This window comes from Capsicum annuum, unplaced genomic scaffold (assembly GCF_002878395.1).
Source record: "Capsicum annuum cultivar UCD-10X-F1 unplaced genomic scaffold, UCD10Xv1.1 ctg5239, whole genome shotgun sequence".
Classification (NCBI taxonomy): Eukaryota; Viridiplantae; Streptophyta; class Magnoliopsida; order Solanales; family Solanaceae; genus Capsicum; species Capsicum annuum.
The window spans coordinates 6,148-22,788 of record NW_025860413.1 but is presented as its reverse complement, the minus strand read 5'-3'; the positions used below and the strand labels follow the sequence as shown (position 1 = coordinate 22,788).

At 35.1% G+C, this 16,641-nt stretch overlaps 1 protein-coding gene across 1 annotated transcript; it reads left to right on the top strand.

Moving 5' to 3' along the window:
• The first annotated feature begins 9,711 nt into the window (after positions 1–9,711).
• Positions 9,712–15,322, top strand: LOC107840545 (auxin transporter-like protein 5). The gene is made up of 8 exons (XM_016684442.2): positions 9,712–9,986; positions 10,099–10,284; positions 10,581–10,693; positions 10,804–10,987; positions 11,462–11,559; positions 13,098–13,305; positions 13,749–14,006; positions 14,766–15,322. Exons 1-8 carry the CDS (start codon positions 9,822–9,824, stop codon positions 15,033–15,035), a joined length of 1,482 nt encoding a protein of 493 aa, XP_016539928.2. The 5' UTR covers positions 9,712–9,821; the 3' UTR covers positions 15,036–15,322.
• Positions 15,323–16,641: the final 1,319 nt, after the last annotated feature.

Below are 16,641 nucleotides of genomic sequence, written 5' to 3'. Positions count from 1 at the left end.
TCAACAATCAACAAAATTACAAGACTTCTTGTAAACTAGGAATTAAAACTTCTAACTCCTATAACTACAAAAACATAAATATTTCTAAGATAACTGTTCCCAAGTCTTCGAGTTCCCTAACTTGAAGACACAACTCCTAACCCAGTTTATAGATCACTCAGACTAAAACAATGACTCAATACAACTCAAAGAACCTTCCTACTACAAATAGTCTAAGACTTGCTAAGTAAAGAACCAAGTTCTTCTTCAAGTAAGTAAACTGTTTTGTTGATTGTTGATTATCTTATCAGTGCATGAGTAAAAGCTTTTGATTTCATTTCTTGTATTTAAGCCAACATCTCATGGAGTCCTTCAGTTGATGTAATCTTCTATATTCCTTAGGACTCCAGGTAGTTTCACTCTTATTATTGTTGCCGCCTCTCACACTTCTTCTTTGAATAGGACTCTTCTTTTATCTCTGCAAGACCTCTTGTTCAATTCAACTTCTGTAAGACTTCTTGTTCAACTTAACTACTGCAAGACTTCTTGTTCAACTTAACTCCTGATATAACAAGTGTTATCCACTTAGTTTGTACGCAGAGTTATCTTATCAATAACTTGTCTGCAGCTAAGCTTTGTTCACTTGAATGGACCAGCTTTTACAACATGTTTCATTCACATGTCTATCATCAAAACTTCTCATTTCCTAACAAATTTCCCCTTTTTGATGCTGACAAACATAGCAGCACAAAAACCTGATATACTCAATAAGGAATTTAAGTGAAAGAACCGGAATAAAACAGGTTCGTCCAATTGAGTTATAAGCATTGCATAGCCTACTCTTCCCCCTTTTGACATCATAAAAAAGTTGGCATATCAAGTGAAAACGTCTACATTCATGGCCATTGAAGCTATCTCTAAGACAATCAAAATTCAGAGTAAAAGAACATGAATGGAATATAATAAAACAGGAGAAGAACACTTTAAAGCAAAGAAGTTTATTTCATTCATTTTCAGAATATAACTAAAAGTACCAAAAGCAACAGAAGAGAGAAACTGTCATCAAGGAAGGACAAAATAGAAGGATAGGCCTAGAACAGTAGAAAAGAGGCTAAGTGGATGAAGAAGAGGGGATAAGAGAGGTGAGCTTCCTAATAATATCAGCATTCTCAGCTCTCTCTTTTTCCAATAAACTTATGATGGAATCAATCTGAGCTTGAAGAAGCCTTTTCTCATCCCTATGAGCAGCCTGGGCATCATCTAAAGCAGCCTGAGCAACGTCCACCTCATCCTGTTTTTCAGCCAATGCATTTCTCAATCTTTGCATTGGGTTATCAGCACTCCTCATAGAAACAGGTAGCATCATATGGTTCACAGGCCCAATGATACCCTTAGTAGTCTGTGAAGACCACATTTACACAGATACAACAAACTCCTCAAGTATAGGAGTGAGCCAGAATTGATAAGGGAAGGCATATCCATTTATTTACTTGAGGAGAACCCTTTATATATGCTTTAGTATGAGTCGAGGCAAATCAATTCTTACCTAAATATCCAATAGTTCCACGAGAGTAAGATCAAGAAAACTAGCCACAGTTCTCCTTTCCTTCCTAGAGAGAATCATCTTATGCACCACATCAAAATACAGTCGGTGAAGTGTAGACATCACCCTCTTAAGTACTCTTCTATGATTGACCAGTTGAGGATTTCCAGAAAACTTTCTACATATGTCAAGAGCTGAGGCAAGATTATCAAGAGGTGGCCAACTGCCCTTGACATAATGAACCCACCCCCCCAGAAGGAATATGTAGAATCCTAGTAATATCAGCAATATAAAGGTTCAACGTAACCTTTCTAACAGTAGTGGAGAACAACTCACCAATGCCCACCCCATTCGTATAGAACTCATACACCTCAGGTTTAGCAAATCTTCTCTGAAGATCTCCCTAATGAAATAAAAGTGACCATCCTTGAAAATCTAATTTTTCCAGTAAAGTTTGCATATCAGCCCCCTCTTAACCACTAACTACTCTCCCTCGAGCTAATTTACGCTTTTGAAAGTGAAAACTATGTTCCTCAGAAGAGTCTTGATGAGAGGATGGGTGAGGAATCTTGAACTCAGGATCCAACTCATCAGTGACATCCAGAGCTAACTTAGAATCAGACGAGTCAGAAGGAACAAGTTTGGTGACCTGTTTCTTTGAACGAGTAGACGACTTTAGAGAGGAAACTCTGGAGGATTTTGAAACTTTGGTAGTGAGAGGAGATTTAGAAGAGCATGGGGATTTTAGCATAGGTTTAGAAGAGGGTTTTCTAAATGAGGAGGGTTTTGAAACTTTGGCCATGATAATCTCTGTTTTTTGGACTGATTGAAGAAGAAGATCATGAGAAGAAACACGAACAGGGGTGGGATCAGATGCACTTACACGTTTCTTTTTGCTGGCTTGAAGAACTTCAGCCAGGGAAGCATCTTCTTGTTGCTTTCTCCCTCTAGTGTGAGGGGTACGAAGATTGGAGACTAGTGGAGAGGGTTCTGTAGAGGCAGTGTAGTCAACAGTGATGGGAATGGAAGAGGGCTTCCTTGGTAGCTTAGATCTGGACTTTCTAGGGATTAAGTCTGCAATAGGGATATCATCTCTATCCATAGGAAATTCATCAGCCTCAATAATTTGAAGTGGGATGGGAGGCGGAAGTGAAGGTTTTAAGACAGATAAAGAAGGTAAAGAAAATTTAGCAAAGGGGTTTGGAAAAATTCTAAAAACAGCAAAATCAGTTATGTTGGGGAAGATTTGAGGAGAGAATACGGAGGGTAAGGTGATATCTAGATGAAGGATAACGACGGTGAAGAGATTTGTAACGGAGTCTGTGGATGAGGAGGATGAAGAAGAAGAGGAAAATGTCATTTGTAAAATAGAAAATTTTTCTTAGTTGTGAAAAGTTTGAGATAATGAATAAGAACTAAGGAGAAGAACATATTTAAGAAGAAAGGAAGAGGAAGTTGAAAGGGTGAGGGACTGTATCATCAAAAACGTAATGATTAGAGTTTCTATACTGATGGGAAAGCTTTGAGCAACTTTTTGAATCAAAAATTGACTCTTGAAGTTTTGGTGGTTTAAGTGTAATAAGGAACGAAGTGGACAACTTGTTTCTCTTTATGCTACTAAAGGTAAAAATAATTATACCTGAATGAAAAAGTGTACAAAATTGCTTCTGTAATCCAGTCTCTCTGCAAAATTAATATATACATGAGTCAATCTACTCAAAAATCTTAGAATTAGGATACATAACTTAATGTGTGAGACTGATTTACTCAATAATTACTTGAAGATCAACTTATTCTAATCAAGCATTGAGGGAGACTCGTGCAATTTTAATCATCCCAAAGGCTAACCTATTCCTTTAGAAGTGTTCTCTACTCAAAGCCTTAGTGAAAATGTCAGTAATTTGTTCCTCAGTAGTACAAAATATAATTGATATATGACCTTTTTCGATATTATCTCTAAGAAAGTGATGTCTAATATCAATATGTTTGGTTCTTTTATGTTGAACAAGATTTTTAGCTATGTTAATAGCACTTGTATTATCACAAAAAAATAGGAACACAACCAACATCTATACCAAAGTCCATGAGTTGTTGCTTAATCCATAGCAATAGAGCACAACAAGTACCTGTAACAATATATTCATCTTCAGCAGTAGACAAGGCTACTGAATTTTGCTTCTTAGTGGACCAGGTAATCAAACATGATCTATGAAAGTGTGTCATCCCTATAGTGTTTTTCCTGTCTACCAAGTATCCTGCATAATCAGCATCAGAGTACCCTACCAAATTAAAGTTACTACCGTTGGGATACCATAATCCAAGATCACTGGTTTTCTTCAAGTATCTGAAGATTCTCTTCACAGATTTTAGATGTGATTCTTTGGGTTTTGCTTGAAACCTAGCACATAGCCCTACACTGAACACAATGTCAGGCTTGCTAACTGTGAGGTACAATAATGAACCTATCATACCTCTATACAACTTTTGCTCCACATCTGGACCTGGTTCATCCAAATCAAGATTTGTAGCAGTGGAAATGGGAGTACTGATTTCTTTAGCCTCTTCCATGGAGAATCTTTTGAGAAGCTCTTTGATATACTTCTGTTGATGAATCATTGTCCCTGATGCTGACTGTTTTATTTGCAAACCCAAGAAGTAATTCAGCTCCCCCATCATGCTCATCTCAAATTCACAACTCATGAGTTTGGCAAACTCATGAGTCATATTCATGTTGGTTGAGCTAAATATAATGTCATCCACATAAACCTACACAACTAATAAATCTTTTCCATTAGTTTTTAAGAAAAGAGTATTGTCAATTTTACCTCTGGTATGCCCATGCTCCAGTAGAAATTTTGATAATCTCTCATACTATGCCCTTGGTGCTTGCTTCAACCCATACAAAACCTTATCCAGTTTATACATATGATCAGGAAACTCGTTGCTTTCAAATCCTGGAGGTTGCTTAACATACACTTCTTCCTTGAGAATGCCATTTAGGAATGCACTCTTCACATCCGTCTGATAGATAATAAACTCCATATAAACAGCAAAGACAACTAGTAATCTTATAGCTTCAAGTCTCGCTACAGGAGCAAAAGTCTCATAAAAATCAATTCCTTCTTTTGGTTGTATCCTTGAACCACCAATATTGCTTTGTTTCTTGTAACTGTTCCATGCTCATCCACTTTATTTTTGTACATCCACTTAGTCACAATTGCTGATCTATCTTTTGGGAAAGGAACTAAGTGTTATACTTTGCTTCTCTCAAACTGATTCAACTCTTCCTGTATGGCTATGATCCAATCAGCATCAAGCACTGCTTTAGTTACCTTCACTGGCTCAATCTCTAACAGGAATGCCTTGAAGGCACACATACTCCTTAATCCGGACCTTGTGGTGATCCCAGATGTGAGAGGAGTAAGAACATTCTCAATAGGGTGTGAACCTTGATACTTGTATCTTTTTGGGATCAAGCCTAGTGAGCTACTAGGATCACTGCTGATATTTTGAGCTGGAGTAGTTGGTGACTCAATTTTCCCTGTCATTGTGCCTTCAGCTTCAATTCCCCCTGTTAAAGTGCCTCCATATTTGGTAGCTCTAGTAGATGAACCAGGTTGTGTAACCTGTTCCTCAGAGTTACTTCCTTCCTGCAGGTTAGTCTTAACACAGAATTCATCAAAGATCATATGCATGCTTTCTTCAACACAGTTAGTTCTATTGTTTAAAACCCTATAAGCCTTACTATGAAGTGAAGAACCTAAGAAGATTTCCTCATCACTTTTAGCATCAAATTTTCCCAAATTATCCTTTCCATTATTGTGTATGAAACATTTACAACCAAAGGTTCTAAAGTGAGAAATGTTAGGCTTTATTCCTTTTTGTAATTCATAGGGAGTCTTCTCTAACATAGGTCTAATTATGCATCTATTTATGATATATGTTGCAGTACTTATTGCCTCAACCCACAAGTTTTTTGCAATATTTGCTGCAAACATCATTGTTCTAGCCATATTTTCCAAGATTCAATTTTTCTCTTAACCACTTCATTTTGTTGTGGTGTTCTAGGAGCTGAGAAGTTATGATCTATACCATTTGCTGAACAGAATTCCAAGAACTTTACATTCTCAATTTCTGTACCATGGTCAGACCTCATGGAAACTAATGAAGTTTCCAGTTTCTTTTCAATTTTCTTAATGAAAATTTCAAAAACATCAAAGGCATCTTCTTTAGAGGCTAGAAACAAAGTCCAGGTGAACCTGGAATAATCATCAACAATCACAAAAACATACCTTTTTCCACCTCTACTTTGAAGTCTCATGGGTCCATACAAGTCCATACGAACCAGGTCAAGGCACTTGGTGGTGCTAACATGGTTCTTTGTCTTAAAAGAAGATCTTACTTGCTCCCCCTTTACACATGCACTACATAATTTTTTTTCCTTCAACTTGGTTTTGGGTAATCCCAATACCATGTCTTTGGAGGAAAGTATGCTTAGTTTTTTCAGACTTGAATGACCAAGTCTCATATGCCAAAGGACGGGATCATTTTCTATGACACTTAGACAAGTAAACTCAGGTCCTGGTAGTGCCATGATGTCAACTTTGTATACATTTCTATATTTTCTTGCGGTGAGCACAATCTCTTTGGTGTCCATCCTTTTGACTTTGACTCCTGCAGCTGTAAAAATAACTTTATTACCTTTGTCACACAGTTGTGAGATGCTCAGCAGGTTATGCTTTAATCTTTCTACAGGGTAGACATTCTCCAATGCTTTTGAATCAGATGAGCCAATTTTTCCAACTCCAGTAATGATTCCCTTTTTTCCATCACCAAAAAAAACTCCTCCCCCATCTATTTTAGAGAGTGAAAGAAACTTTTTTTTACCACCAGCCATATGCCTTGAGCATGCACTATCTAAGTACCAGTGCTTTTTGCTTTCTTTCACCTTCTCCTGCAAACGAATTCAACGGTTAGACTTAGGAACCCAGACAAGCTTGGGTCCTATTTTTTGAGTGAAAGGATGAATCAAGTTTCTTTTAGTCCATGCAGGCAATATGTAGTGCAACCTGTTTCTCTAACCAGTTCTAGTCTTTTTTTTTTGGTCTGAGAAAACCTGTTAGCCAGGTTTTGACTGTTTGATATGCTTCTAGGAACCACAAGACATTCAGTAGTGAGATGTCCAAGGTTACCACAAATGTAGCATAAATATTTTGGATCATCAACACCTTTGTGGAATCCCAAACCTGCCTTTTCATTATAATTTCTTTCACTTAATTTGTGAACAATTCTTGAGGAGTTTGTCTACCTATTTGCGCTTTCAAGATCAAGTTTTAGTTTAGAAACTTCTTGACTCAGCTTATTCATTTTTTCAGTTAAATCATGGCATTCTTGTTTATATTTAACTAGCTCAAGTTCAGCATTTTCCTGTTCTTTACTCATGACCTTTTTTTCATTTTTAGTGAGAGTTAATTTGACAATTTCAGACTTAAGATCATTGTTTGAAATCTCAAGTGCTGCAAACTGCTTCTTATGAGTGCAATTTTCCTTGTCAACTGTACCTGTGCAAGCCTTTAAATTAATGAGATCTAATTTGAGGCTTGCAAGACTGTTGAACAATTCATCCCTATCAGAGGTTAACTTTTGAAAATCATCAGTCAATTTACTCATCAAGGAAACAAGTTTTGGTTTTGAAAATAATTGTAGTTTTTCTTTAAGTTCAAGTATACTTACCTCAGAACCATCATCTTCTTCATCTAAGTCTGAATCTCCAAGAGCCATGAATGCAGTTTCATCAACTTCATCTTCATCTGAATCAGATCCCCAGGCTGCTATCATTGCATGTTACTCCTTTCTTTTTGCCTTCAGTTGTTTTTCAACTCTTCCCTTTTTCTATTCTATTTCCCAAACTGAACAGTCTCTGATTTGATGATCAGTTTTGTCAAACTGGTAGTAGCTATTTGGATTGTCATTGGAACATTTCTTAGTCTTTGTTCCCTTCTTCTTCTTAAAGAATTTGCTGAAATTTTTAGTTATGAAGGCAACTTGCTCTTTATCAAGTTCAAATTCCTCATCACTATCAGAGGCTTTAATGCCAAGATTTTCTCAGGAGATGCTTGTTCTTTGATACCATCTACTTTCATTTCATAAGTCCTTAAGTTCCCTACTAGTTCATCCAGGGTCATACCTGCAAGATCCTTATTTGCCTCCCTGACTGCAGTTACCTTAACATTCTATTTTGATTTAGGTAATACCCTCAATACCTTTTCAACTCGTTCCTCCTCAAAGATGACTTTTCCTAAGAAAGTCAGCTCATTTGTTAAGGTAGTAAGCCTTGTCATCATCTCATGCAGGGTTTCATTTTCCTTCATTTTGAATGCCTCATACTCAGTGAAAAGGAGAGAGATCCTGAATTTTTTTACTTGAGAGGTACCTTCATGAGCATTCACCAGTGCATCCCGAATATGCTTAGCAGTAGTGCAGGTTCATAACTTGTTGTATTCAGCTGGTCCTAATCCACAAACCAAGATGTTCTTAGCCTTTGCATTTTTCTTCAAAGCCAACAAGTCATCAGGAGTAAATTCACTCCTTACTTTCTTGTCTTGTTCGCCATCAACCAACTTCATTGGAATAGTGGGACCATCAGTAATCCCAACCCATAATTCATAGTCTTCACCTTGGATGAACATCTCCATCCTTGTTTTCCACCTGATAAAGTGAGAGCCATTAAAAAGTGGAGGCCTAGTAGTTGACTGACCTTCACTGTGACTAGTAGAAGGTGCGGAATTCATCATGATGATTTTTTCTTAGGTACTAGACTTATTTAAGACAACCCTACTCTAATACCACTTGTTAGAGTATGAGCCCTACTACGTCTAATATTAAACTCTATTGATTGTCTATCTGTGGAACAAGTAAGTAAACGTGGTTCACAGAAGTAAAAACTGAACACAGTGTTTTTACGTGAAAAACATCCGGCTCAAGAAGGGTATAAAAAACTACGACCTGTACCTCTACAGGATTTAACCCCAACTTCACTATAACTCTTGAGCCTCAACAATCAACAAAATTACAAAACTTCTTGTAAACTAGGAATTAAAACTTCTAACTCCTATAACTACAAAAACACAAATATTCCCAAGATAACTGTTCTCAAGTTTTCGAGTTCCCTAACTTGAAGACACAACTCCTAACCCAGTTTATAGATCACTGAGACTAATACAATGACTCAATACAACTCAAAGAACCTTCCTACTGCAAACAGTCTAAGACTTGCTAAGTAAAGAACCAGGTTCTTCTTCAAGTAAGTAAACTGTTTTGCTGATTGTTGATTATCTTATCACTGCATGAGTAAAAGCTTTTGATTTCGTTTCTTGTATTTAAGCCAACTTCTCATGGAGTCCTTCAGTTGATGTAATCTTCTATATTCCTTAGGACTCCAGGTAGTTTCACTCTTATTATTGTTGTCGCCTCTCACACTTCTTCTTTGAATAGGACCTCTTCTTTTATCTCTGCAAGACCTCTTGTTCAATTCAACTTCTATAAAATTTCTTGTTCAACTCAACTACTGCAAGACTTCTTGTTCAACTTAACTCCTGATGTAACGAGTGTTATCCACTCTTGTTTGTACGCAGAGTTATCTTATCAATAACTTGTCTGCAGCTAAGCTTTGTTCACTTGAATGAACCAGCTTTTACAACATGTTTCATTCACATGCCTATCATCAAAACTTCACATTTCCTAACAAATACTCATCTAATTTTTCCAGATTATTATTGTGTGGCACAATATAATATTGAAAAATGATTTGATTTGTCCATACATTTTTCTATCAAAATAATATAATATAATTAATAATATAATCCGATACGTTACAACCATTGCAAACGAGATGTAACCATTTTCAGTACTAACCAGTCCTCAACAATCTACGTGTTTGTAGTTTAAGTGACAACTAGTGGGCTCATTCTAATCGTTTAACCTTGGTCACGATTTCTCACCCCTCAAGAACACCAATTCCTTATTTTATTGGACCTTTTCTTAATTATTTTTTTTTAGTGAAAAAACAAAAGCTAAAAGGAGGAGGAGGGTGGGGAAGAGAGGGGGTTGGGGGTGGAAGAGACATGAGGCCCACCAAACAAAGTTGTTTTAACATTCATTTCTCACAATATAAATATAGCATAGACCAGTATGTTTACTACTAGACAGCCAGCTAAGTTTTTAAGTCCATTTCATTAGTGAACGCTGCCTATACCACATATATATTGCTAAACATTTTAGTTCGAAGAAGAAGAAGAAAATGGAGTCTTCTGACAAAGTGGTGGAAACAGTGATAGTAGGGAATTATGTTGAGATGGAGAGTGAAGGGAAGCCTAATAACACTGACATCAAATCCAAAATCTCCAATTTATTCTGGCATGGTGGCTCTGCTTATGATGCTTGGTTTAGCTGTGCTTCTAATCAGGTATTATTTCGAATTCCCGCAAAGTATAAGTGTGCAACTCGAAATTCTAGACAAGTTCAAGTGTATTTTTAACCTTTTCTTTTACAAATGTTTTTTTTTTCCTTAATTTCAGGTAGCTCAAGTGCTATTGACACTACCATACTCATTTTCTCAACTAGGAATGCTCTCTGGCGTTACATTTCAACTCTTCTACGGTTTATTAGGCAGTTGGACTGCTTATCTCATTAGTATTCTCTACATTGAGTATAGAACTAGAAAGGAAAGAGAAAAAGTCGATTTCCGCAATCACGTCATTCAGGTAATCTCATCAATCAGTCAGTAGCGTATCCAGAATTTTTCATAATTCAAACTTATATATTTAGATTTCTGTGGAAAAAAAAAACTTTTCTGGTTTCGAAGGGATGTTTTTCTTTTACTATTTAACTTGAGACACTCCGACAAGATATAAGTTAATAGTACTAGATATTTTGTCTGTGAACAAGGGGAAGGACAGCTATATAAATCCATTTTTTCACATGGCATTCTGAGTACTTTTCTATAGTATTTTAATTTAATGTCTAATTTTTTTAATGTGTGTTTTTTTTTTATGTACAGTGGTTTGAAGTTCTTGATGGGTTGCTAGGAAAACATTGGAGGAACGTTGGCTTGGCATTTAATTGCACTTTCCTTTTGTTTGGATCTGTTATTCAACTTATTGCCTGTGCAAGGTTTGTTTGTTTAACTTTCTACCTGCTCCTCCCCTGCATATTCTGTTTTTTTTTTTTTTTTATTGATGCTGATATTAAGTTACTGTATTGTATTTTATTGAAATTTGCAGCAATATATATTACATAAATGATAATTTGGACAAAAGAACTTGGACTTATATATTTGGAGCTTGTTGTGCAACTACTGTATTCATTCCATCTTTTCACAACTATCGAATCTGGTCTTTCCTTGGCCTATTAATGACCACTTACACTGCTTGGTATCTTACTGTCGCATCACTCCTCCATGGCCAGGTACATCCCCGTTTAATTTCACGTATGATTATTGAATTTTATCGGATGCTATTATATAAATTTATGATTCTTTTTTCATGTCGTATTAAAGTAACCGAAATTTATGTAGTCTAACAATAAACAAAGTCACTCTGTAACTAAATTAAGAATATATCACATCTTTAGAATTTGAATATAATTAAGTTGTGACATGAATTCAAATCACGAACATCTAGTCCACTGTCCTAGCTTATATTGCTCTGATTTTCACGCCCGTGTGTTTCCTCCAAATATGTACTACTTTAAAAGATACTATACACATGACACATTCGTTGATGTTTTTTTAAGAGTTCAAGCAACAATATACCCTAACTAGCTAAGTGAAACTATCAAGCAAACTTTTAATCACATCTATACAAATGTGGAGATTCATGATTAATTAATTAGTAATTTGTAAATTTATTTATTTTTCTTTTTTTGGGTAAAAATAAACAGGTGGAGGGGGTGAAACATTCAGGTCCAACAAAAATGGTTCTATACTTCACCGGAGCAACAAATATTCTCTACACATTTGGGGGACATGCCGTTACTGTGTAAGACAGATCATAATCTTAATGTAGTGCAAATTATTTCCTTTTCCTATTATAAGTAAGGTTAAAAATATAATATTGGAGTAATTAGCGCTCAGACACTGATTTAAAACTTTGAAATATATGATTTCTAAAGTTTTGAAACTACTCAATTTTGCCTGACCTCGACTCTCCACACTAGCTCCACCCCTATCTATATGACATTATTATTCTTTGTGAAAATGACACAACCTAGACTAGTTTCGACATATTCTGAAGAAACGACCTAGTGGGCTACTATTATTTTGTCGAAGAGATTAAATATTCCATCAAAACTTTACATTTACTACGTGGTGACCAATCCTTGTCAAGACACTATTATTGTTATTCTTTATACAACTGTGCCTATAACCTGTGAACTTTTACTTTAGCCTTTTACATGCATTTTATTTTAATTTTTTCAATTTGGCAGAGTACCTTTTCTCAGGCATGGGAAGAAAAAAGTCATTACTTCTTATGAACCCTTTTACCCTTTTTAAGTTAGAAAGCAAAATTTCTTTTTCGAATCACTTTTGCTTTATTTTGTTACTCTACTAAATCGATGGAGGGGAATGGTTAAATCCTCTGAACATCTCTTCCTTTTATGTTCTTTTTTCTGTTTCCGTACATAAATTGAAAGGAACCATTAACCAAGGAAAAGAAGCAAGAAATAAATACTCCTGCCTTGAATATGAAAGGGACTGCAAATAAATCTTGATATTACTAACTCAACTAGATTTATAGGTTCTGTGAACTGTAACAGGCATTTAATTAGCACTCCCTCCATTTCTTTATGAGTGCTCTTTTTGTATAGTGATTTTTTTTTAAAAAAAATAACTGTAGAATGCTTTGATAGTATTCCTAATACGTCATTGATTTTACATATAGTAATTAATGTCAACTTAGAAAGAGATAAAATTTATTTAGGAGTAAATTGGTAAGGTTACCTTTAATTTTTTATAAGTGAGTAGCTAATTAAAGGACGTGTAACCTAAAATGAGCCGTTATTTAGAATTAGAGGGAGTATTAGGTTGTGGCCATGGATATAGGTCAGTAACTTGTAGGTACATTTGAGAGAAACGTTTAAAATACTACCCCTCTTTCAATTTATGTTACGGTGTTTGATTGATGACTATATTTGAATAAAGAAAAAAAAAATGTTTAGAACTAATAATTTACGTAAGTTGTAGATGCCTGTGTAACTAAAAATTCTCACTAGGATCGGAGTAAAATATAGGGCATAAATTGAGATAAAGGAAAGTAGAATTTTCCACAATATGCACTAATTTAACTTATATACACTTCCAAGAAGGAATTTTTGTACTATCAATGTATTTTAACATGTTAGGCGGATACGTTCTGTTATCTTCCAAATTTTTAATTTCACTTTCCATTATCAGTTACATGACTTGATAAGAGTAAAATTTCTCCCATCACCGTGTAAAATTCAAACTCTTATAATATATGCTTAATTTATGAGTAGGCAATGAGTTAGAGACTAATTGTTGTGTTTCTTTGGTCAGAGAAATAATGCACGCGATGTGGAAACCACAAAAGTTTAAGGCAATTTACTTATGGGCAACACTGTATGTGTTAACACTGACCCTTCCATCAGCAGCATCAGTGTATTGGGCATTTGGAGATTTGCTACTTGATCACTCCAATGCCTTTTCTCTTCTTCCTAAATCACCCTTCAGAGACATGGCTGTCATCCTCATGCTCATTCATCAGGCACTTCCCTTTACTTTCTTTAACTAATCACAATCACCTATACCTTTACAATTAACGGTGTCGTTGATTGGTATGGAGGAAAAAAGATAGTTTTATAATCTTTTCATGTTTGACCAAAATGTTTTGACAAATATTTTCTTCAAAAAAATAAGTTGCTTAAAAATTAGGAAAAAACTACTTGTCATGTATTTTAGTTTTATAGATTCCGAACCAGAATTTGTATGCTTACTCGGTTCTAAATAGATTAATTTTTAACATAAATAAAGCGTTTGAGTCAAAGTCATTAGATTCTGCTAAACCTGTGATATAGCTCCGCCCAGCACATGAGCAAGAAAACCTTTTCCATCATGCCAAATACACACCCTAAATGACATTTAAAATGGTTATATGAAGATACTTAATTCGAATCTAACATTGAGTTGTTTTTGAACTTGTTCTTGCAGTTCATAACATTTGGTTTTGCATGCACACCATTGTATTTTGTATGGGAGAAGGCCATAGGCTTGCACGAATGCAGGAGCCTATGCAAGAGGGCGGCGGTGCGGTTGCCAGTTGTGGTTCCGATATGGTTTCTGGCCATTATCTTCCCATTCTTTGGCCCTATAAACTCCTCCGTTGGTTCACTCCTCGTTAGTTTCACCGTCTACATTATCCCGGCTCTCGCTCACATGCTCACCTTTAAAACGGCTGCAGCTCGAGAGGTAATTCATAAACAGTCCCTTAAAGTTGTCACCAATTTTTAATATCCTATACTAATTCAAAAATAGAAAAAGAAATATCAGAAGCTTATATTATGATTCCCAAGGACCAATGGAGAATAAAAAGAAGGAATAAAGTGAATTCGCATCTTACATAGTAGTACATAGTGTTTGGATTTAAAGGAAATTGAAAAAGGACTGCGTATTTATTCTTGGACCTAATATATATCTAGTAGGAATATATTCTTCAAAGATACAATATATTCCTATTAACATATAATGCCAAGTGATACATCTCAGTCCAACTCGCTTTCAACTTTGACTAAAAGGCTGGAGCACTATGTTATTTAAGGCCATTCGTTTACGGTTTATCGATAGGAAAATAAAAACTTTAAAGCAAATCAAATGCAGGATCAGAATTTGAATTGAATTTATATTCTATGCACTAACAATGTAACATTGCACTATATGTTCTATACACTATTAGCACAAACAATATCTACACTATCAAGTCATTTTTTACTTCTTGCAGTAGGTAACATGTATTATTTACATCGAAATATCCATTGAGTGACCTGATATTATAAAAGTACTTCTAATACTAACGGTATAAATTACTTAAATGGATACGCATTTACACTATTAACATAGTTAAATGGTAATTGAAGAATGGAAGTAATAATTCCTAGGTTATTTGTTTGTGTCTTTCATACTTTTGTTATGTTATGGATATGTGCTGATTTTAAGCTTCACTCTATGCAGAATGCGGTAGAGCAACCCCCAAAATTCGTGGGCCGTTGGGCTGGAACATTTACGATAAACATCTTTGTGGTGGTTTGGGTACTGATTGTTGGGTTTGGATTTGGTGGTTGGGCTAGCATGACCAATTTCATTCATCAAATCGACACATTTGGTCTTTTCACCAAGTGTTACCAATGTCCACCTCCACCGCGATCCCCACCACCACTCATCCCTCAGGTTGGCGCTCCAAGTCCGGCTCCAGCCAACATCACTCGCCATCACCACCTATGAGCTCATCGATACCGATATTCATGCTGGAAATGAAATAGGGTTAAAAGACCTATTCGACCCTCAATTTCGCACGACATTATGAGTTGGAACGATAGTGAGATCAAGATGCACGGGTTCTATGTGTAAATTTGCGAGTCACAACAATTTCACCCCACCCCCATCCCTTCCCTGTCTTAATTTTTTTTTTCTTTTTCCTTTTTAGCTTGATTTGGGCATTTGGTTAGTGTTGGTTAATTAATGTAGTATGCAACATGTTTCTAGAAAAAAGATTTGCAACTTTTTAGTTCTATTTTGATTGATGATGCTTTGCTCTTTACTAGTACTTGATGCGAAGTGTATGGAACTCATCTTCCCTGAGTTAAATATGGAGTCCTAAAATTTGATAAATTACTAATATCTAGTGGATATCAGGATAGCAAATGTTTATACTTCAAACGAAAAAGAGGAGTGACTTCAATTTCTTTGTCAAGAATGTTAAAGAGAGAGAGAGAGAGAAAATTACATTAAACAAATTTGCTACAAATTAAAACTGAGAATCTTAAGATATTTAAATGGTACGTCCATGAGTATCCAACACCGACGTGGATTGGAAAAGGACTAGAAACAATTGTGAATATTACAAATGCATTGCATGTGGGTCAAATTGACTACTCACGTACATGTTTTGACTACATTTTGACCTGTCCGAACTCCTATTACTACACTTTGTGGGACCATGGAAATGGGTAATATCTCATCTTCAACTTTTAAAACATTGTATGATATACTCCCTCCCACCCGTTCTTTTTCTAAAAATATTTATTTTAATTTAATTATCGCTTTAATGAAATCAAGAATATTTTATTATGTTTTTTTAATATTATCCTTGATATTAAATGACTATACAAAGTATATTTACTCAAATTTATATTTTTAAAGCATAATTAATAAGGCTAACTTGGCGAAATAAATCCCTAATTAATATTTTCTTAATAGGTATATCAAGTCTATAGGGAGTCAACTAATATGAAACGGATGATCAGTACTACTATTAGAGGATGCAGATATATTACCAAATTACTAGTCAAAATTTGGTCCAAGTATTTGATCTTGTAGAAATAATAGTGCTGGTGTTTTTAGTGAACAATTCAATGAACCCAAACCGAGAACAATGCTACCAACAGAACTCAAAATTACAGAAACAAATCGAATGAAAATAAAAGTGAATTAAAAAAAATGGATTTTAATCCCGATCAAATGCCTCTTAAAACAAAATATGTTATTTTCACTGTCTAACATACAGTAAACAATAAAATTGGATGTGTCTAATTCTAATTATGAAGATTAAAAAAAATGAGTCTTGCACTAACTCAATTTAAGAAAATTAACGGGTCAAAATCATTTTCCCTCCCCAACTTTATCTTAAAAATTAAACTCCCCTCTCAATTTTGAACAATAATCATACTCCCTCTTTATCCTAATTAACTTTTTAAAAATCCTATTTTACTCTTTATCATCAATTTTTTATTCTTTTTTTTAACTTCTTTAAAATTATCATATTTTCATTTTAAAAAAAAATTATATAACAAATTTTTCATAAAAACATAAACATTATTCATATAACATA

Bases quoted from the DNA above. Each gene is read 5' to 3' on its own strand.
- LOC107840545 (XM_016684442.2), top strand. From the start codon at position 9,822: ATGGAGTCTTCTGACAAAGTGGTGGAAACAGTGATAGTAGGGAATTAT. The intron at 9,987-10,098 runs GTATTATTTCGA...CCTTAATTTCAG, and splicing joins TTAGCTGTGCTTCTAATCAG to GTAGCTCAAGTGCTATTGAC. The intron at 10,285-10,580 runs GTAATCTCATCA...TTTTATGTACAG, and splicing joins TCCGCAATCACGTCATTCAG to TGGTTTGAAGTTCTTGATGG.